This window comes from Rhipicephalus microplus, chromosome 1 (assembly GCF_043290135.1).
Source record: "Rhipicephalus microplus isolate Deutch F79 chromosome 1, USDA_Rmic, whole genome shotgun sequence".
Classification (NCBI taxonomy): Eukaryota; Metazoa; Arthropoda; class Arachnida; order Ixodida; family Ixodidae; genus Rhipicephalus; species Rhipicephalus microplus.
In genome coordinates, this window is record NC_134700.1 from 276,038,012 (window position 1) to 276,061,793 (window position 23,782).

The 23,782-nt window shown below is 45.2% G+C and overlaps 1 protein-coding gene across 2 annotated transcripts in view; it reads left to right on the forward strand.

The window, feature by feature from the left end:
* The window catches only part of sei (potassium voltage-gated channel seizure), a 298,945-nt gene that overhangs the window by 159,980 nt on the left and 115,183 nt on the right, over window positions 1-23,782 (forward strand). For both annotated transcript variants that reach the window (XM_075895172.1, XM_075895175.1), the window contains exons 4-5: window positions 633-893; window positions 17,635-17,858. In XM_075895172.1, coding sequence (XP_075751287.1) covers window positions 633-893; window positions 17,635-17,858 — 485 coding nt within the window. The remainder of the gene's footprint in view (window positions 1-632; window positions 894-17,634; window positions 17,859-23,782) is intronic.

Genomic DNA, 23,782 nt, shown 5'->3' on the forward strand with positions numbered 1-23,782 from the left:
GGTATTGTTGACAATGATGACATTCCTCATCTACCACTGCCCTACTCTGTTGAAATGCTGCCCCTTTCTAATTACGCCGAGTCGGTCTTGCTTCTTCTCCTAGATTTTCTATATTTTATTTAATGTTTGTCCTCTGGATTCGCTGTTTCTTCTTTTTTTTCTCTCTCTCTCTCTCAATTGACCCCTCCCCACCTGTCTCGACAGGATATAAAAAGGCACGGAACATGTGTAAATAGTATTATGCCTTGAAAAAGACAGGGTTCCTGTCGAAACGTCGGCACAATAAACAGTTGTTCTGTGAAAGCGCATCTACTTTTATATTTATAACCTTGCGGCAACCGAAGTTATTCTTCTATATATATATATATATATATATATATATATATATATATATATATATATATCAGTCTTTCGTAGTTCAGTCAAGTGAGAATTAACTGCAAACGTATCCGATGCTGTGCTCTCTGCTCGGCATTCTCCGTGTGAACACGTCATATAGAAACGACCTCCTCATAGTGGCACCAAAGCTATGCCGTTCCGGGTTCACACCACGCATATACGCTATAGCCGTTTACTGTATACCTACACGTTAACTTGAAGAGCCCCGTGTTTAACGGACCGTCCCGTTTCAGCTCGGGCAGCGGGTCGGAGCCGTTCCCTGCGGCTGCGTATGCCGGGTAGCCGGAGGACGTCGTTCGCGCTCTCCAAGTCCACGACCACTGAAGAGGACGATGCGGCGCCGGAGTCCATGCGTGCCCTGGTCGTGTCCTCGTCGGACACGCCCGAGCAGCAGCCCACCACCACGGTGGTGACGCGGCCGACCAAGGCGGTCGCTGTGTTGGCGCCCTACGAACAGCGCGCCTTGGACAAGGGGGCTCCGCTGCACCGCACCGGTACGCAGCTCTCGTGTTGACTCTCATCCACTCTTGCCACATGCGTGTGGGTTATTGCGTGCAGTGCTGCAAGTACGTTTGTCATGGCACTCGTGAACGCTGCTCTTTTGGCATTTGGTGTGGCTACCGTGGCACAACCAACTGTGTTGTCTCCCTCACACACTAATTGACTCGATCAATTAGTAACTCGAGTAACTAATTAGCTGACCATCGGCGAGATTACCAAAGTCCCGTATATAAGAACTATTAAAAAATGTACACGCAAAATTTGTCTTTAAAGTGGAAACTCTTGCGTCGTGCACAGCTGCAGTAAATAAAATAAATATTTAGCAACACAGTCGTTTTATTTACGATGCCATTTGTTTGAAAGAAGGAAAATTTACAGTTCCTTAAACGAGTTCCTTAGAATGTACATGGAATAGTGTAATAAGTTACTTGGTCTAATCTTTCGAAAGTCGCTTACCTCATCCCAGCTACAAGATGACTGAAATACTGCAGAGATAATTCCTATTCATAAATTAGGAGATCAGTTATTCGTTTCAAATTACCGTCCGATATCCCTCCCTAGCAGTTCATGTAAGCTACTATGTATAGCATATCATTTTAAAACACGAAACTGTTGCCTTCGAAGAAATTAAAATTTTGTTACGTAATCAAGACGGACTTCGTAGTGAATTGTCCACTGTTACACAGCTAACGGAGGTAGTTCATGATCTCGGTAGTACCATTAATAATCGCGGCCGAACAGATATGACTTTACTAGATTTTTCTAATGCTTTTGAATGTGTGTGTCATAGCAATATACTAGTAAAGCTCAAAATGGGGATAGTAGAGGGATTGATGTTGTCTTGTATAAAAGGTTTTCTAACAGATCACTCCCAGTTCGTGTTGCATGAAGGTCATACATCAGACATAGTTCCCGTAATTTCTGGGGTCCCTCAAGGTTGCGTCTTGGGACCGCTAATATTTCTAATTTTTATAAATGACCTCACGTCAAGCATTGACTGTAATATCGAGGTGTTTGCGCATGACTGCATTATTTATAAGGAAATAAACAACTTCGCAGACCAAATTACCCACAACGAATGCCTAACGAAGGTGGCGGTTCGGTGCACTAAGTGTCAAATGTCTATTATTGTAAAAAACTGGCAGATCCCACGTACAGTGGGAATCGATGATATGCGAAGCACGAATGAGAAAGGTTGATATGTCACTTTAAAATCAGCACAATATTACGAGGGGGGCGATGAATGATGCCGTACATGACTTACGTGTCATTATTATCAAGTTTGAATGTGTCGTTTGCCTTCGTCATCTGTTCACGTCACGTGATACCAAATTTAGTATATGTGAAGCTGGCGAAACGGCCGCGAGCACGCTATGAGCGTAGTATGTTTTCATGTTCTTACATGACACGCTTGTCAAGATTATCATGTTTGCGCCAGTCATTCACTTACGTCATCCATTGACGTCGCCTAAGAGCGAATTTGGTATATGTGGAGCTAGCAAAACGGCCGCGAGCGCATCATGAAGGGCCCAATATACTCCAATGTATCGTTGACGCACGCGCACGCTGGGAACAGCAACGCTACGTTAGCAAAACGCGAGCACTCCATAATCTGATGCTACGCGCGACCAGCGTCCATCGGCGCGGCCCGATGGCAACCGGCGCGAAATGCGACATGCTGCATTTCGCGCCGATGCGCTACCCAGACGAGACTGCGTCTCCCTCTTTTTGTGACGGAGGGACGCCGGACGCGCTGAAACGCGAATGCGTGAAAGCATTGCGAGTAATGGCAGGACCGGCACACGAAATGAACGCCGGCGAGCACCCTCACCGCGTCACGTCGAAATGTAATCGCGCCTTGACCATGGCATGCAGTCATGTTCTAACATGGCACGCATCTCATGATTATCATGTTTGCACCAGTCACTTAACTTCGTCATCCATTGCCGTCACATATTACAAACTTTGGCATATGTGAAGCTAGCAAAACGGCCGCCAGCGCATCATGAGTGTGGCATGTAGTGATGTTGTTACATGACACGCATGCTGTGACTATCCTGTTTGGATGTGTAATTTACCTATGTCGTCCGTTCGCGTCGTATATAGTACCGAGTTGGGAACATGTCAAGCTAGCGAAACGGCCGCGAGCGCACCATAAGCGTAGCGTGTAGTCATGCTGTTACATGCCACGCATCTCATGTTCATCATGTTTGCAGCAGTATCATACCTTTGTCATCTATTCACGTCCCGTAATACCAAATTTGGTATAAGTGAAGCTAGTGAGACGGCCGCCAGTGCATCATGACGTCACATGCAGTCATATTGTTACATGACACGCATCTCATGATTATCATGTTTGCACCAGTCACATACCTTCGTCATCCATTCACGTACCGTAATATCCAATTTGGTATACGTGACGCTAGCGAAACGGCCCCGAGCGCATTATGAGCGTGAACATGTAGTGATGTTGTTAAATGACACGCATGTCATGATTTTCATGTTAGGGTCTGTCGCTTGTGTTCATCATGCAATCATGTTATACCATAGCAGTTTTGCAACATGCCATGTGAACGAAACCACCACAAAAGCTGCGGGACCGCGAAATACAAATCATGACATTGATGACATTCACATAATGGTTTTTATGTTATGACTAGTCCAATATGTTCTTATATAGCCGTGTTATTCCATACCAAGTTTGGTATCGATACCATTATCGAAACGGCCAGGAGAGCTAAATGTCGTAGGTGGCTAGATAGATAGATAGATACGCTCAAAGTCATCGATGTTCACTGAGAAATGATTCGCATTAATAAAAAGTTCACTGCTGTGGCGGTAAAACATAAACCTAATCCATTGCGATTCCGTTACGCCATTCATGGTTCACCACTCACTAACGTTGTGCGGCGTAAGTACTTAGGCATTACATTGAAATCTGACCTGAGATGGGATGTACATAGCTAACATCACTGTGGTCGCACTGCGTAAACTTTTCTACCTAGAAAGACGTCTGAGAAATGCACCTGTGCCACCAACACATTCGGCATACATTATGTTTGTAAAACCAGCATTAGAATATGCCAACGTATACGTTGGTATATTAGAGGCAGTACAACGCAAAGACATACGGTTTGTGCACAAGTTCACTGATCCCCCCACTAATCTTTTGACTTCTTCTGGCATCAAAAAAAACAAAAAATAACCACTAGGGCGAAAAAGGCACTCATGATGTTCTTGTACTAGTTCTACATGATTACTACAAGGCGGATGTGTCTAAGAACATCACATTTTCACAGGCGCGCCTTACTCGTCACAAGCACAAGTGCACTTTGAAAGAATGTTCCTCAAACAGCGACGTTTTGGGGAATTTATAATACGCCAATAGAATAAACTAACCCGCCACGGGGGTCTAGGGGCTAAGATACTCGCATGCCGACCCGCAAGTTGCTTAATCGAATCCCAGCAGTGGTGGCTGCATTTTCGATAGAGGCGAAAATGGTGCAGGCCCATGTGCCATGATTTGGGTGCACGTTAGAGAACCCCAGGTGTACTCTAAAAAAGTTATTCGGAGTAACTGCGCAGTAACCCCGGAAAAGGCTTCTTCGCTTCTCCTAAAGGCGGAATGCGCGCAAAAGATTGCACACGACACGGCAAGGAGGGGCACTTTCTTCGTTGTGGAGTAAAACGCCCACTTTGTCAAGTAACTGCAAGAAATGTTCGCGCCGTGTGAGAACAACCCATTGGTGCCTACGCAAGCCTGTTTCCTTTCAGACCGTGCCGTAGCGTGGTGTGTAGCGGTTAGTGTACGCGCATGCTGACTGAGTGGTCGTAAGTTCGAATCCTGTGTGTTTGCTGCAATTTTGATCGAAATTTATTTTTGAATGCGGTGCTTGCACATTCAGTGTAAATCTATAATCAAATGCCAACACGCGCTTCGAAAGGCTGGTCACGTCAACCAAAAACAGATTTTTCTTTTGCTAAATGTTGCTTCTTTGGGGAGTAACCGTGATAGCTTGGTTACTCCTTCGCAGTTACTCCTGAAATGATGCAATGGGTGTAACAAGTTATTTACTCCTCTAAAGGAGCAACCTTGATACCCCTTTTCCTCATTTCCTTCTTAGAGGGTGGTCAAAATTTCCGGAGCTCGTAAAAATTTCCGATGATCGTATTGGGGTTTTGGGACGTTAAACTCCACATATCAATCAATCAATCAATCAATAGAATAAATTAAGTGGGAGTGTTACTAATGCCGAAACACTATCCGCATTCAGCGCCATATTAGAAACCATGCGTAACATACGGTAGTACGCGAATTCCTCGCATACTTATGTTGTTTTCCCCTTTAATTTATGCACATGTGCACTGCTGTGTAGTAGGTCAGACAGTACTTGGTCAGGCCTGCCTTTCCGCTTTCATGTGGTAAAGCGAAGATACGCTTTTCTTTGTTCAATGTATCGCTGAAATACCTGGCTTGCTGTGCGCATGTCGGCTGTTTCTGGAACGTGGTGCTGGAAAACTGCGCACATTTTACATGAGGTCACCGACGTTTGTTCGGCTCTCATGACATGGCACATACAGCAAAGTTAGGTGCTTTTGAAATTCTTGCTTTTCGTTTGTCTTTTTTGTTTCTCGCTTTTTCGTGGCACAAATAAAAAGCGGTACAATTTACCTGATGCATGATTGTTCGACTTAATTTGTAGATCCGCTAAATAATACACAGATATTCTTGCACGCTGCGCAAAAAAATTGTTATGAATATTTCTGTGTTCGTTTGTACTGTATAACGAAGTAATTGCTCCTTGTATTGTGTTGTTGTCAACTAAAAGTGTAAGTAACATTATATGTGATTTGGAATGTTATTACTTTTTCTTGAATATCATGTACACAAAGTGGTTCTAAGAGAGAAAGGGAAGATAAAAGTGAGCCCCGTAACTGTCTGCTTCAGCGAGCGACACCTCAACAGTAGCTCAGAAGGGATGGGGGTGAGGAGGGATTAAAAGAAGAGGAATAAAGGTGTAAACAGAGAGAAAGAGGAATGAGGTGGTAAGCGAGAGAGCGACGATATATCGAGGGGATAGGAGAGATAAGAAAGATGGAAACACGCTCACAGGAGTCCGAGGACGGGGCACCACTTGCGAGAGCTGTTGTCGGCGTCAGGAGGTGGCGTAGAGCAAGTCCAGTCGGTCATAGCTACACTGTCGTCGGAGGTCGGCGTCAGGAGATGACGTAGGGTGAGCCCAGTCGGCCAGAGCGACGCTGACGTCGGAGATCGCGAGGGCACAACCGGTTGGCACGGAATCCAGCAAGCTAGTCGAATATCATGTACGTTTTGCCCTTTGTATAGTGACTCTGTGGTTGACACTATTGGAAATAAGGAAAACATTTAAAGTAAACAAAACTTACAAGAAACGAACCGTGCTACGACCCACATCAGCACACGTCGCGCACTCTCCCCCAGCTTCCGACACGCAAGCCAATGTCTACGAGCAGCGCTCGGGCTCCAGTCGCATTGCGCAGTCCCTTATCAAGCCATGTGTCGAAGCGGCACGTGACGTCGTCGTTGAACAATACAATAGCAATAAAAGAGGGAGAGAAAAAGAAAGAAAAACCAATAAAGAGAAGGGGGAGGAAAAAAATTAATTCATTGAGCTTTTGTTTGCGTTCCTTAGCTGCCTACACTCAGCGCAGTTCCTTACCAAGCCACGTGTTGTAGGGCATGTGACGTTGGGGGAGGAAAACCCGCAATAACAATTAAAAAGAAAAAAAAGAAATTTGTTGAAAATTTCTTCGCGTTATTCAGCCAGCTAAGCACTCAGTGCTATAAAGGGATCATCGGTTCGGGAATATTTTCTATTAGCGTCTTCGTAAGCGTGTATTCACTGGTCTCTGCTAAAATAATAAGCACCTCGAAGCACTTGAGCTCACTTCGGCGGTTGGTCGTAGTGTTAGGCTGAATGCGTCCCTTGGCCACCTAAACTATATTCCTGCTGTTCGATCTGGACCGCTGAGTAGTAAGAAATTCACGACTCCCTTGCGGGATCTCGCGACCATTATACGGTGCTAACCTTTACACTCGCTGTTTCCGGTCCAGTAAACAGACAACTCCATATTAGTGCAATGAACAATTTCCACCATCCTTATGTGTATTAAGGCGTATATATGCCAGACTGGAAGTGTAGCGATGCTGGCTAATGCAATATTTGTTAGGGTTTCGAGTCCCAAAACCACGCGCCAAAACCCACAACCATGTTGTCATGAGAGAGCCGTATAAAGGAGCGCTGAGGAAATTTACACCACCTGGGGGTTCTGTAACGCGCACATAAATAAAAGCACACAGGCTTCTATACTCTGTTTCACCATTTTCGTTCAGCACTAAACTTGGGGACAATTTTCTGTGGCAATGAAGGGAAAGCTATGGAGCCAAAGTGGGCGTGTGCCACCGCTGTATACGATACAGTGCCACAAACGCGCCCGTGATTCCCGCGTGAAAATGATAAAAAAAAGTGGCAGCATATCCCCGGTGTGAATCATGGAGAGTGGGGCGAAGCATCCGTCCGTTCATTCGTTCTTGCTTCCGCCCGTTCATCCGCTTGTTCATGCGTGCGTCTGTTCGTGCGTCCGCACGTCCATCCCTGCGTTCGTCCCTGCCTTCGTCTATACACCTGCCCCTGCGTCCGTCCATGCGTCCATCCGTCCGTGCAGCCATTCATGCGTCCGTCCAAGCATATGTCTACGTGTCCGTTCGTCCATCTATTCAACACTCCAAGTACCTCCATCTCGCATCTTTTCATCATATATTCCGCATATGGAAGCACCGCTTTCCAGCAGATATTCCAAGGACTAAACGAGAGGTGGCACACGCACACTTTCTTACGGCTTGCGCTTCGTGTCTACTTCCCACCTTTAACCACCTCGACTTCATGGTATATACTAGTTCACTGTATTCATCGCACTGCGGCCCAACGCTCGCTAAACCTTTCAAAAACCAAGGAAGTTACGCCCAGCGAGTATAACGTAACAACCGTTTCTTGTCAGATAGTGCTCAATGTACATGCCAATTGCTGCTAATGGGCAATGAGAGACAGGAGAATTCGGCTTTTAGGTAACGCACACGCTGCGAATGTTTTATTGTTCAACAACGCACAGGAGAAATCTCCCACCGGCACCACCTTGCAGGTCAAAGCGTAACACATGTTACGTACTACGACGACGGACCAACGGGTGCCGTTTTAAGGAGCTTCGCCCCTAAAAGAACATCATTTTCTAGTGGATGCTGTTTATTAAGAGACGCGCTGCACGCACCGCAGATATATTCATATCTTTTTAAATGCGAAGCATTTCTTAGCGAACTTTGACGACTTTGAGCGTATCTATCTATCTATCTATCTATCTATCTATCTATCTATCTATCTATCTATCTATCTATCTATCTATCTATCTATCTATCTATCTATCTATCTATCTATCTATCTATCTATCTATCTAATCTAGCCGCCTACGACTTTTAGCTCTCCTGATCGTTTAGATAGCGGTATCAATACCAAACTTGGTAAGGCATAACATCACTGTATGACGAGCATGTTTGTCTAGTCATAACATGAAATCATGATATATGTCCTGAATGTCATGATTTACATTTCATGCTCTTGTTGCTCATGCGGTAGTCTCGTTCACATGACATGTCGCAGAACTGGTATGGTGTGACATGATTGCAAGGCGGACACTAACCTCAAACCCTAACATGAAAATGATGACATGCGTGTCATGTAACAACATGACTACATGCCACGCTCATGATGCGCTGGCGGCCGTTTCGCTAGGTTCGCTTATACCAAATTCGGTATTACGGGACGTGAATGGATGACGAAGGTATGAGACTGGTGCAAACATGATAAAAGTGAGATTCGTGTCATGTAAGAACATGACTATATGCTACGCTCATCTTGCGCTCGCGGCCGTTTCGCTAGCTTCACATGTACAAGATTCGGTATTACGTGACGCGACCGAATGACGTAGAATAATGACACATCCAAACATGATAATCATGAGATGCGTGACATGTAACAACATGACTACATGCCGCACTCATGATGCACTCGCGGCCATTTCGCTAGCTTCCCACATGTCAAATTTGGTTTCACGTGACGTCAATGGATGACGAAGGTATCGGACTGGTGCAAACATGATGATCAGCAGATGCGTGTCGTGCTAAAACATGACTACATGCCACAGTCAAGGTGCCAATACACTTCGACGTGACAAGTTGCGCGTGCGCGTCGGCGTTCGTTTCGTGGCGTCACGCCGGCGTTGCCACGCCAAGCGCCGATCCTGCCGTGTACTCGCAGGTGCCCGCCGCACTGCGTGTCTTTGACGCATGCGCGTTTCAGCGCGTCCGCCGTCCCTCTGTAAAAGAGGCAGACGCAGTGCTGTCTGGGTAACGCATCGGCACGAAATGCAGCATGTCGCATATCGCGCTGGTTACCATTGGGCCGCGCCAATGGACGCTGGTCACGTCGGTCGCGCCTTGCGTGAGACTAGAGATTTCTCGCGTTTTGCTAACGTATAACGTCGCTGTGCCCTGCGTGCGCGCGCGTCAACGTTACGTTGGAGTATATTGGGCCCTTCATGATGCACCTTGGCTGTTTCGCCAGCTCTACATTTACCAAATTTGGTGTTGCGTGACGTCAACGGATGACGAAGGTGTATCACTAGTGCAAACATGATAATCATGACATGCGTGTCATGCAAGAACTCGACAACATACCACGTTCATAGCGTGCTCGCGGCCGTTTCGCTAGCTTCACATATTACTAAATTCAACATCACGTCACGTGAATAGATGACAAGCGTAAACGACGCACCCAAACATGATAATCATGGCACGGAAGTCTTGTACGGCATAATTTACCTCCACCTCGTAGCTTTGTGGTGATTTTAAAGTGGCATATCAACCTTCCCAATTTGAGCTTCGCATGTCATTTATTCCCACTGTACGTGGGACTTGGTAATTTTCTTTTGTTGCTTTCTGAAGAGTCGCTTCGCGTTTTTGCGCGTCTGAAAACATCGCACGTTTCACGTGCACCTCACAGTCAAAATGGCGTCTCGTGTCACCCTCCAGCTATTCGGACGACTCGCACGAAGGTGCTTGTGTCGAATCCCACTCACAAATAGCTGTGCAAGCGGACGTATCAAATTGTGCGCAGTGGGATTACGTGAACACGGCCGTCATTTGAAAACGCGAGCCGAATGGGACTACTTTGCGGAGCGGTACAGGAGCAGTAGCTCAGCCCACGTAGCCTTCCCTTCGTTGCTACAGAAAGTAGAGAAAATTGTCCCCGAGAATAGGTTGTCGAATTTTCCGAGCCCTCCACTAGGCCGTTTTTCATATTTATATCTTGGTTTTGGGTGCGTAAGGTCATAGATATTATTATTATTATACATATTATTATTATTATTATTATTATTATTATTATTATTATTATTATTATTATTATTATTATTATTATTATTTCCAGATGTGACATGAATAAGGGCCCCTCTAGACTACTTTCTGCGGCTCTTTCTCAGCCTGCTTCATTTATTAAATGTCTGTGTAATCGAAGATCGGCAAGTCCAATTCAATAAGTTGAACAATCAGAACGTCCCTGCTTTTTTCTTACGGCTTCTCTCTTCCTTTTCTCGTCTCTCTCTCCCTCCCTCCAGTTCAGGCCAACAAAACAGGCTTCATGTTTTGGCTAGCTTCCCTGACTTTATATGATACTTCATCTCTCTCACTAAAGCATACGACGTTTTAAGAGGGATGGTTGGTCCGGCTACAGGCATAAATTCTACAACATAGATGCCTAATATGCCACAGACAAAGTGCCCGCTGTGTAGGAACAAGTTCGCAACGTTAAATATATTCTGACAGTATAAATCGTTATCAAGTTGAACCCTTCGTTAAAGCGAAGAAGCAGGTGCGCCAAAAGTTAGTTCCGTATATTCGATAATCGTTGTAACAGTACGTCAACGTTGCATTCAACGAATTGGTAATCTGACTAGGGACAAAATTGTAGATATGAACATGATTTGTTGTATGCTTTAAAATAGCTGAAGAGACAATCGTGATTATCGATTATCGTTGTGGCATTAACATCGATTCATGCAGTGGTGCAACCAAATGTTGTGTTTGCAGGAACTTTGTTGAGAACTGAGGCTAACTCATGGCCTGCGTCTTGTCGGCCCTTGAGGGGGCCCCGAGAACCCTTGCGGGATGACGCGTAGATGATGTTGAGGAATCGATTGATATGTGATTGGTACGTAAGGTTCAACGTCCCAAAACCACCATATGATTATGAGAGACGCCGTAGTGGAGGGCTCCGGAAATTTCGACCACCTGGGGTTCTTTAACGTGCACCCAAATCTGAGCACATGGGCCTACAACATTTCCGCCTCCATCGGAAATGCAGCCGCTGCGGCGGGGATTCGAGCCCGCGACCTGCGGGTCAGCAGTCGAGTACCTCAGCCACCAGACCACCGCGGCGGGGCGATGTTGAGGAATGAGCTGCACAGCTCTGCCGTAGAGTGCGCCTCAGCTTAATCTGGGAAAACGCCGTTGTTGTTGTTGTTGTTGTTGTTGTTTTAACTGTTTTGCTGTGGAGAGGTTGAGGAGCCTATTGCCTCGGCTACTCCATAGCACAGAGTTCTGCAGCGAAAAATAAAATAATAATACAGAACGGTACCCAAAAATTAACAATACGGAAAAGGAGAAAAAAAAACATAATAGCACACTGAAACCAGTTCAAATAACCTGTCAATACACAGTTTTTTTTTTTCACGCAGTTCACTCAGTCATAAACTACTTTCACGCACACCTTAGTACTCTAATGCCAGTATATACATGACCACACTTTACATAATACTCATTTCTGGCTGTCAGTCATAGGCGCTTGTCCAGTCCGGTCTCCACTAAAAAGTCTGTCAGGAAGATTATTGCCTTTTTCTGAAGATGCATCTCAGGCCATGGTCCAAGTAGTTTCTTTATTGTGAGGGGCCGTCTGTCCAAACTTGCTAATCTGTTCTTTAATTTTTCTCTTTCTTTCGCGTATTTAATGCACTCCAAAAGAATATGGCGAACATTTTCTTCTGCATGACCACAATGGCATTCCGGTGAGTTGGATCGATGTATCTTGTGCAGGAAGCTGTTTGTGTATGCTACTTCCAATCTAAGTCGGTGGATCAATGTCTCTAGGTGTCGTGGAAGGTCTGTCGCTATGGAAAATTTTCTGTGTGGATCAACTTCATACAGTACCGTTTCCTTTGATTTAGGGCTCTCAAACCACTTCTCCATCGAACAATGGTTAGCCCCTTGCGATATAAAATGTCGAATATCCGTCCCAGATATAGGGATTGTGTAATCCTGTCCTTCCTTCAATGCTTTCTTCGCGAGACTATCAGCATCTTCATTTCCCTTTATTCCAATGTGGCTGGGTATCCATTGGAATACGATGTTGTGACCCTGCGATGAGGCATATTCCACAGTTTCTGCGATACATTGTGGTATTTCACCATTTCTGTAAGGTGATCTCACATTTCTGATTAGCTGAAGCGCAGGTTTGCTATCAGTGCATATCACCCATTTTCGTGGATCTGGATTCTCGCAGATAAGCTTAACTGCTTCAAAGATAGCCACCAATTCTGCTGTCGTCGATGAAGATTTGTGCGATAATTTGTACATCTTCTTTTCCTGAATTTCGGGTATAAAGACCGCACAGGCTGACGCTTCTTCTGTGCATGATCCATCTGTATATATCTTCGTTTTTTCATTATGCATTACATGAAGCTGTTGAAGTACCAACTGTGCCGCTACTAGAGGTGCCATGGCTGCTTTCTTCTCTATGCCGTCTATTTCACGGATAACGTTGAGAAGTGGCAGCGTCCAAGGTGGTTTTGAAGGTTTCCATTGTTTAAATTCTGGTACTACTGCTTGAAATGATGATATAGTATCCTGTAGTCTCGTTGCCGTTCTTTGTGTTAGTGCACCAGATAAAAAATGACTTTCATGTTGCGTGAAAATTCTAAATAAATTTCGAGATGTTTCTTTAGTTCGCAGTACTGCCAAAGGTGGCTCTCGAGCCTCCGCATACACTAAATCACTGGAAGTTGACCGTGGTAAACCCAGACATACCCTCAAGCTCCTTGCCAATAACAAGTGAAGTCTCCTTTCGGTGGAGGCTGGGAGTCCGTGCAGCAGGGGCAGTGAGTAAGTTACGATGGGGCGTATCCAGGCAACATGTAGGGCTAATAACGACTCTGTAGTACCACCCCATTTGGCCCCGCAGAGATGCCGGAGGATTCGAATGGCCTGATTCACTTTTTGTTCCAGGGACTGGACATGAGGCGACCATGTTAGTCTCCGGTCTAAAATTACTCCCAAGAATTTATGAGTTTTAACCATTTTAATAGGCTGATTTTGCAGAATAATCTGGAAATTTCCAGGTCTTTTTAATGTAAACGGAAGTATGGCTGTTTTGGCCAGACTCAGTGTCATACCTCTTTGTTTTAGAAAATGGTCTACATTATCCAATCCTTCTTGTAGAGTTTGTTGTATATCCAAAAACGATGGACCAGACGTCCATATACTTATATCATCAGCATATATTGAACATCTGATGTTGGGTGGAAGATTATATGGGAGCTGCGCCATGACTGCATTAAAGAGAGTAGGGCTTAGTACGCTGCCCTGTGGCACTCCTTGGTTGACGACATGTTCTGACGTTGGGCCCTCCTGCGTAACTACAAAAATTTTCCGGTGCTTCAGGAAGTCAGCGATCCAACGCAGTATCTTGCCCTTGAATCCCTGTAACGCCAGGCCTTCCAGAACGTGAACGTGACTCACTGTGTCGTATGCTCGGTGGACATCAAGAAATACAGCGACAGTGATGTTTCCTTGCGTTCGTTGGTTTTCCACATCTGTGACCAAATCCAGAATGCAGTCCATTGTGCATCTACCTCTTCTGAAGCCGGCTATGCTTTCTGGTAGTAGTTTTTTCATGTCTTGCCACCATAAAATTCGTTCATTGATCATTTTTTCTATCACTTTTGAAAAACAACTCGTCAAACTAACCGGCCTAAACGAGTCCAACTGCATAGGGCTCTTCCCTGGCTTTAGCAACGGTACTACTTTTGATATCTTCCAACTTTCCGGAACTTTTTCTTCTTGCCAAATTTTATTATAGATGTCCAACAGGTGTAATTTTCCTTTTTTGCACAAATTAGCAAGAGCAGCGTATGTAACTCCATCTGTTCCTGGTGAACTTGTTCGTTTTACTGAAGACAACACATATTGGAGCTCCTCTGGTGTGAAGCTGTCATCCAGATCTGATGAACTGATCGCAGAGGACTTTGTTACAACCGCCGAAGCTGATTCTGCTGAGGATTTATATTCGCTCGTTTGGGCGGTCTCTCCATTTTTCAGTATAAGATCGCAAAATTCTTCGGCAATCACCCGTTCGCTAACTCCTCGAGACAGCGCTAGAGCCTGTAGTGGTCTCGAGTGGACTACTGGCTGTCGGAGGGCGCGTACCATGTTCCACAGTTGAGTCGCCGAGGTAAATGGGGAAAGTGAGGCACATAAATCTTGCCACCTTTTGGTTGAAAGCTTCTGCAGTTGGTTACGCATTGTAGTGTGTACTTTCTGTGCAACCTTGAAATCTTCTAAATTACCTGACCTGCGATATCTTCTTTCAGATCGGCGTCGTATTGCCCGAAGCCTCTCATACTCAGCGTCAACACCCGAATACCCATCTGGAATGGGTACTGTACGAGTTGCTTTTGTTAGAAACTTTTTTATCTTAGATGCATACGTTTCTGCGTCAGTACAGGGTTCAAGATTTTGTCTCTGTAGTTCTCGAAAGATTGCCCAGTTTGTAATTCTTGTTGTGCGGTTATTTCTTGTTTTCTTCAACTTTGGGTGATATATGAATACTGGCAAGTGGTCACTTCCTCTTGTGTCAGCGTCTGCAGTCCAGTCTGCTCCAGCCGCTAATTCAGAGGAGCACACAGTAATGTCTAGTACGCTGCAGTAGTTATGCCCCCGTAGAAACGTTGGAGAACCATCATTTAGTATAGTGTAACCATAATCTTCGCATATTTTTGCTATAGCAGATCCCCTTACACTACAACGCTCACTACCCCACAATTCATGGTGCGCGTTAAAATCACCACATATAATTATGGGATCATGGTCAGATCTACACACTGCAGCCAACTCTGCGTATGAAACGTTTGCTTGAGGGTGCACGTAAACACTAACTACAGTTACAGTAATGTTACCAAACTTCACTTTGCATCTAACAAATTCCGGCGCATCTGTTTTTGAAGTAGCCACAAGTGTCGACGGAATATCGCGTCTCACACACAACATCACTCTGCTTTTTGCAGCAGGACGGTCTGCTTGGTACACCACATAATTGGACAAGCGAAAGTTAGTGGATACTCTTGTTTCGGAAATACACAAAATCGGAAACCCGTGCTGAGCGACGAATTTCCGAAAATCTCCACTCTTATTCTGCAAACCGTTGCAGTTCCACTGGAATATTGCACTTCTTTTGTACCAGTTAGATAGTCCGGTAGCCATGATTACGACAAGAGAAGATGCTCAACATCTAGCAGCAATTTCACTTCTGGTAAAGAACCTGCTTGTGGCAGGGATCGTAGAATTGCTTTGAGAGCCGCAAAGATTATTGGCAAAATGACTTGCTCGCTTCCGGCTGTCTCCGCCGAGATCGCATTTCTCGAAGAAGTTTTGCTCAGCAAGCTGCTGTGACCCTTCTCTTTGGTAGTCAGTGGCTCCTTGGCTGTGTCTGGCCTGGTAGAAAGTTCCACTTCAGCATGTTCCTGGGCCCGGACTTCTTTTCCAACGCGATGTTTTGGTGCTGAGCGCTTCAATACTTCCGAGTAAGAGTCGTGGCGCCGCTGTTTTGCACTTCTTTGTGCCGCAGGAACATCTTCGACTATATCCGCATTGGGTGCTGGACCTTTTTGTATCTTATGGTACCCTTTTACAATTCTCTCTCTTTGTGCCGCTGATGCCAAACGATTTCGAGAGCAGCCTGAGAACGACGCCGGATGTGGTCCAGCACAGTTTGCACACTTAGGTTGACGCTTCGAGGTGCATTCTTTGTAATCATGTGCGCCCGCACATACCTTGCATCTCTTGGTTCCCCTGCAAGTCTTAGCCTTATGCCCATATCTCTGGCAGTTGTAACACCTTACCGCCGGCTCAATGTATTCCTCGACAGTGTGGACCGTAAAGCCGAGAGCAACTCTTTTTGGCAATGGCTTGTCATGTCTAAACTGGAGTATTACATTACGTATGGGCTGCATTGTGGCACTTCCATCTTCATTTCTTACCCATCTCTTTTGTCGTGTGACCGAGATTACTCCAGCATCTTTAAGATAATCCAGTAGGTCATAATCACTGTATTCGAGTGGAACATCTCTTATCTTTGCTAGGGTCTTCATGTAAGACTGAGGTATCATCACTTGTACAGGCAATCCAGCCAGACTCTTGATCAGCAGTAACTTGTTTGCCGAGTACAACGACCGTACTCCAACACAAAAACTTCCGTCTCTGTTGATTCTTGATGATGTCACTTTCTCATTGATAGCAGAGATTATCTCAGACGCTATGCGATTGGGATTCACCTTCCAGAAAGAGTCCTCGGCAGCGATTGGTCTGAATACCACCGGTATCCCCGTAGCTCTGTTCTTGTGATGGGTGACCACCGTGTAAGCTCCCTCGTCTTCCTTGGGTGCTTCTGTATCCATCTGTGTCATGTCATTGAGAGAGTACGTCGATGTAGCGTCATCGTTGTCAACCTCTTCCTCCTCTGTACGCCTCTTCTTGCACTGCGAGGCCTCGCTGCTCTCTGTATGGGACGTTGATATTGTTGCTGAGCCTGCAGCAACTTGAAGTCGAGCGGGATGGATAAGTGGTGCTCCTCTTGGCGCTAGCGGCACCTCGTTGTCCCCCATACCCGGGCTTCGCCAGGTATGAGGCACGGGCCCGCTAAGGGGCAACTCTGATCGCGATGCGTAGTGAAACTCCGACTCACCGATGTTTAGCTGCCACTCTGGAGACAGTCCACCCACCGCACACACTGTAAAAAAGATCCTGAACTCAATATAATAACTGAATTAAGAGAGCGAAATGAAGCTACGGGCTTCTTCCATTCACTTCTTCTTCCTTCGGGGGGAAAACGCCGTCTTTCGTTGCGTATAGCCACATGTGTCTAAAGAGATGCGTGAGCCCTGTGGTGCAGTTTGCAGTTGTCGTCTGAATATGTGTCTGGATATCTTCTCCTGAGATGAACGGGACTGGCGAAGGCCCGTGTTTGTAACTCTCTCAAATTTACCACTTGGGCCCTGACTGGTCCGGGGTTTGAGGGTGCGTAAACACGCTTGAATTTTTAAAGCAAATTTTGTAATGTGACAGTATCTGGTCATTGCTCTATTTCCAACTTTGTGGAACCAGTCTAACGCGCGTTCTTTTCTTTTTTAAGGTGAACGAAATGTACGCGATGGCTCTTTCGTTCACGGTTTCGATATAAAAAGAATAAACGTCACCCAAACAAAATGTGACCAACCAAAGCTCGTATTTAGTTCGCTAAATCGATAATTCGCTATAAGAGTGTTCAGCGTAATCGTCTTTAACAGTATATCGCGTTCTCACATCTACGTCGTGCGCAGCCAACAGCGTGGGCAGCCGAGCGCTTCCGAACGCGTCCTCCGAGTCGGACCTGGGCCGCTACGCTACTCTGACAGGCCAGACGAGGGCAAAGTCTCCGTCCCTGAGTCAGGTGACGGTGGACCCCCGCAAGGACAACTCGCACTCGTCCACGGCCTCCAAGCTGGTCCTCAAGGAGGTCCAGTCGCACAGCTTCAAGCAGCACGTCGGAGAGAAGGTGGCCCAGGTGAGCGCTTTGCGAACCGCCGGGCGGGCAGATTTGGCAAATGCGAAGACTTTGTTTTCAAGTATGGCGTGCGAGATATTTAAAGTCCAACTAAAACAAAGCTTCAACTTACCTAAATTTGTTGAAAATGAGTATACCATAAATCGCAGTTCGACAAGCTCGAAGGAATGCTTAGGCTCGTTCACACTTGCGGTTATAGACCGGTCGCACTACCAAGTTCATCGTAAAGCGCCACTAATAGGCCTCTTTGGACGCAAAACAACTACTTTGGGGATGCTATTCTGAACATTGTCGAATTCCACCATGTTGTCAGATTCCGCCATTAATCGATGCTAATTGGCCAAGTGAGCTGCTACGATCTCTCTGATTGGCTTAAAATGCCGCCATTACGAAATTTGAACACATGGCGGAATCAGCCGGTGTCCAGAATAGCACCCCGGGTCAGCCGCGCTACCGAAGTCGCAAACTGCTGAACCAATCACATGCGCAGGAACCGGACATCAACTCCTTTTACCGCGAACAGATGGGAACCGTGACGGTGCATGTGGCGACGGATACCTGTCGCACGCAGGTGTGAACATAAGTCGTCATGAGCCGCTTTTTGGTCGCCAGTCACAAGTTCCCACCAAAGACCGGTGCTAGTCGACAGTGTGAACGTTCATTTATTGGTGTATAGTTTCCGCAATAGAAACCTTCAAACACAACCGAAACAGATGACGCGTGCCCTTCCTGGTGGTCATCGCTATGGCGTTGGTACAGAAACGCTGCCTCCGCGATGCTTTAGCGTCTCCTTATCTTCGAGGTCATGCCCTATAGTCGTGCGTCACTTCCGTCTAGGGGCAATGGTGGCGTTATTTTCCCTGAATTTAATTAAATTTTCGCTGTTAACAACGGCTCGTGTTTAACGTTCCACTCGCGGTTTGAAACGTCAAATTTTAGCTTTTGCTATTCTGCTTCTATCCTATTTGTAACTAAGCTTTCTGCATGGTATGGTGAAGTCAATTTTCAAGGAGAACACAGTGCGTAGCATAGTATTAAAAATAGTTGCAGTTTCTCTCTGTTTACTTTAGCATGGGAAGCGTTTTCTTCGGTCCTGCCTGCTTGAATAGCGTCTTGCGTTAATGCTCACTTTCCTGTGGTTAGTGGCTTATCTCTGCCGCAGATCTCTGCCGTAATGAAAACAAACAGATTGTTTTCATTTGTGCTTTACTTAACTCGCATATGCCATCACAGGTGTGCGCACGGGGAGGGGGAGGAGAAATCGCCTTTTTCGGGTCACATAAGAAAGGGTTGGGGTCGTGAACTTCGCCCCGTGCATTGACTTGTTAGAGGTGTTGTTGCGGCGAAGCATCGCCCCCCCCCCCTTGAAGGGGAACCCCGAGCGTTAGTATGTATGTCCTTAACGTTTCCGCAATTACCAAACACACGCTTCTTGGATGACGTTGCTGTGCCAAGAGGAGATTACCGAACAATTAATTTTCGTTGTATTCAAGGAAGTGGTTGTATAGAGTTGCTATGACTTGCTGGTGGTTCGTCGGCTACATCACTCCCCGGACGCGTAGAAAAACAAAGCGTGGCACAACTAATGTTGCAGCCATAGCATTGTGTGATAGTCAGTCGAGCGATATTGACAAATCGTAAACTATGACATGGCCTGCGTTCGTTCAAACGTGGCTGAGAAATACACAGGTCAAAAACGGAGGCAAAAAAACAAACAAAAATTGCAACGAATAAACACTGTAGATACCCGTTTTTTTTTTTAAAGTAACTTACCTGGGTGTTTGTCCCGTAGAAGTTGTAATTATGAAGCAACAGATGTGATATAGACGGTTGCTCGTGTTCTAAATGATGGAATTGAAGTACATGTGCATGTATAATGATGACTGAAGAAGGCGAGTGATACATATACAGCGTGCCCTAGCTAACCTTAGCCAAAGTTTAAAAATATGCCAACACACGCAATTACGACGTGATCAAATTCATGTTGCTGACCATTGCCTGGAATTATTTAGACCATTTTTTGTGTTTTAAAATATTGTTTAATTAGGTATGTTTTATTAGATAACATTTGAAGGAACAAAGATTGATAAATAGTTTCAATGGAAAAGTTGTAGATCGGTTTGCAAAACGTGATTAGAAAGCTTCGAACTTTATATCTGTTCAGTATTAGTGTTTTTCTGCTAATTACAAATGGCTGCGAAATGAAAAAAATACCACGTGACGAACCCCTTCGCGAGCCAGTGCGCACGATGATTCTAGTGCTCCCTAACGTTTCGCATGTATACGAACGACCATATCATTTGTTTCATTGTGCTGTCTCGACAGTGTCGCAACGATAGTGCTGGCTTTGCGATGAACACGTATTTCTATCGGCCACGAAAGCGATAACCGCTGTGACTGCTTATCGTTGTCTTGAACCGTTGCGAGGGAAGCGTATCGATTGATTGATATGTGGGGTTTAACGTCCCAAAACCACCATATGATTATGAGAGACGCCGTAGTGGAGGGCTCCGGAAATTTAGACCACCTGGGGTTCTTTAACGTGCACCCAAATCTGAGTACACGGGCCTACAACATTTCCGCCTCCATCGGAAATGCAGCCGCCGCAGCCGGGATTCGAACCCGCGCCCTGCGGGTCAGCAGCCGAGTACCTTAGCCACTAGACCACCGCGGCGGGGCAGGGAAGCGTATCGTTCGTACGCAGAACGTCATGGAGCACCAGAATCGTGGCGCGGGACCTTGGGCGCGCGTATGGGTGCGCCAGTGGGTTTGTCACGTGGTATTCTTTTGTATTTCGTGGGCATAAGTAGTTAGCAGAAAAACACTGATAATTAACAGATATAAAGGCCAGAACTGCCTAATCGGACATTTTGCAAACCAATCTATAACTTTCTCATTCAAACTTTTGTTCATCTTCATTCATTCGAAAGTTATTTGAGTAAACAGAACTAATTAAACAATATTTTAGAACACAAATATAGTCTGACTAACTCCAGGCAACGGTCAGCAACATGCATTCGGTCGCGTCGTAATTGTGTGTATCGGCATATTTTTAAACTCTGGCTACAGATAACTGGGGCACCCTCTATAGCAATTAGCCGAAACCGGTAAATAGGCTGACAGGCTACAGATATAGAAGTTAGAAACATTCGAGTATTTCATACAGGGAACGCAGCGCCCCCTGAAGTTTCATATTTAGAATTCCTGTCATGGTGCGGACAAAACACACGAACTTTGTGCAATCTATTGCAAAGCTTCGTCGTGTGAAAGGGGCGAAGTAAAGGTGACGGGGTAAAAATGAATTATCTCTATCCCTATAGGTTTTCATATTTTGCGCGAATTTGATAGACATTATCTAAAAACGCTGTGTCGCGGTTAAAGTTATTACTTATTGGGATGCAGGAGAATGCTTATGATCGCCGGCGTGTTTATGCTTATAATATCTGGTTTCTTTCTCTGGCCTTGTTTTTAGGACAACAGTGTTTATATAACGCTGTCTATTTTAAGACGCTATATGAAAGCGTAGTCTTTGGTGGTTTGGGAAATCCTCTGAGCGTTTGTAGTCGACAGTGTGATGTTTTCATTTTCAGAACAGCTTTTTTTTTAGCAAGAATGGCATTTCCGACGTGGATGGATCGACTCTCTCACATAAAATATAGTTGTTTATAATTTGAAGCAGGTCACACAAGAAAGAGGACTCTTATTACTACTGAATGCCTTAAAATAATAACCAGTATATACCAAGCCATTCATGGTTTGTTCACTGTGAAGACTCTCTCGCTGCCCTTGTCCAGCGGGAAAAGTATATTGGCGATTCCGGTAGGCGTGTGAATGACAGGCCCAGAGAGCACGAGAATTTAGTCGGGAAGGCCGCTTGTCGATGCTCTGCAGGAGTTGTTCCTTTGAACCACTTTTCAGGCAGTGCTCGGCAATTAGAAAGACAACGAATAGGCTGACACGCGAAGATATAGAAGCATACAAAATTGATCGTGATCAAGAAATTGGCGTGAGCGCTTTTTTTGAGAGCCTCTCCAATAAGGAGAAAAACATTTTTGAACGTTGACAAAAAGTGACAGTGTGCAACAAAGCAAGGCTGGGCGTTGGTTTTTCTTCAAACATTATCCTTTGTTTGGTGCTAGCTTGTTGGGCTCATGTAATGTTGCTCTATCAGAGAATAAAGTATCAGCTGCAGTTCAGTGCTTGTCTTGTGTATACTTCCGTCGTCCCCGTCTATATATGCGCTGTGAGCCTTTCATGCTACGAGCGCGACAAGTGCAGCTTGAGCCTCTAGTGAAACATGCGAGGATGAAGGCCTGTGGCAAAAACAAAAAAAATACAATAAGAAACAGAAAACTCAGGTTTGCTCGAATCTATTGGGACTCGGGAGTTGGAGCGTCGCGTGCTTAGTTTCTATGAAGGCGGTTGTACGTTTGGCCCAGCAATCTGGGCCAAACGAAGTCAGTCAGGACCATACAAAGTCAGGACCGAAGTCAGGACCATACCGGACCTTATGCAGAGCAATCTTTCAACGCCTCGAATCGTTCTGTAAGGCTGTTGACTTATCTCGGATAACATGATTACAGGTCAACAGGCATGTATATAGATGTATCTGAACTATAGTACGATCACGGTATATCCCTTGTGCATGCGCACTTCGCAACAAAGCGCAAAAGCTGACGGATTCAAGTAAGCGTGTTGAATGGACTGCTTCTCAATGTTTGGCGCGCTGCTACGTGTGTGACGTGACTAACCTTTTGTCGGGTAATGTCCCAAAATTCCGCCTGGCTAAACTTTCGCTTAACTGCTCTACTAATTACTTCGAAACAACTGCTTATGCTTTGACATCCTTTCAAGTCCCTCGCTGGCTTTCGAATTTCCAGTTAACGAGCCATGGAATCACGCAGCCATTCGCGTAAAATTCGACAACTGATTAACTGGTGTTTTTTTTTTTATTGGGCGTCATAAGTAACGTTGGTATAACCAGCCACATGTCGTGTTATTGTTCCTGTATCATAATAATGCGTTTGTTAAAGTTAGATTGGAAATCTGAACTCGCGACTGCAATTCCATTGCGTGTACGCTGTCACTTTATGTCGCAGTCGTGTTGACAAATGAGCAAAAGTTCATAGTTTTCGCTAAGCTTGTCGAACGACAGATTAAATACGTTTTCACTGGCCCTAACGCGAAGTGTTTGCTGTGCTAGTCGGATTATCGCTTCTTTCTACTGTATTGTTCTTTCGTGCAATGAACACTTGTTTAGAGCTTGAGAGTAGGTCTGTATGCCAAAGCGTTTAATTATGTCGCAGCCTACTGAACTGAGTTAACCTAGAGATTCTCATAACATTTCTTTTAGTCAAATAGTTTCAAAGTCTTCCTCTGTTGAACTTCACCAATCAAATGCGCTGAAATGCAAACTTTGTCGTAGAATATTGCGCAGGGTCCGGAGGACTTATTCTAGCTCCCGTATTTCAATTGTGACCATGGAAATATGCTTCGAGTTTCGCAGTAGTCATCAAATTGTTTGTCTGGTCAATGATACGCCATTTTGACAACAAGCTTGGCTGCGCATTCTGACTGTAACTTAAAAATAAAAAAGGAAGGAAGTATTAGTTGCTGCGTACAATTTAATCGGCCTGCTTTCTTGTTCATGGTCAAGTTCAGGTTTATTGATTCACTCAGCATCGAAAGAGAAAAGAAAGACGACTTTACCTACTACGAATGCACACGAAATTTCGAACTCTGCTGGCTCCATTTTGGATATGCACCGGGCACGATGGGCTGAAACAACACCAAAGCACTTGCTGCTATTCAAAGAACACAAAAAATGTAGTATTACGAAACGATAGTGAAATGAATTTCGCAATATTCTTGTACTTGAAAGTGGCGTTTGATTTTCCCCCAAAGATATATGAGTTGGCACGGGC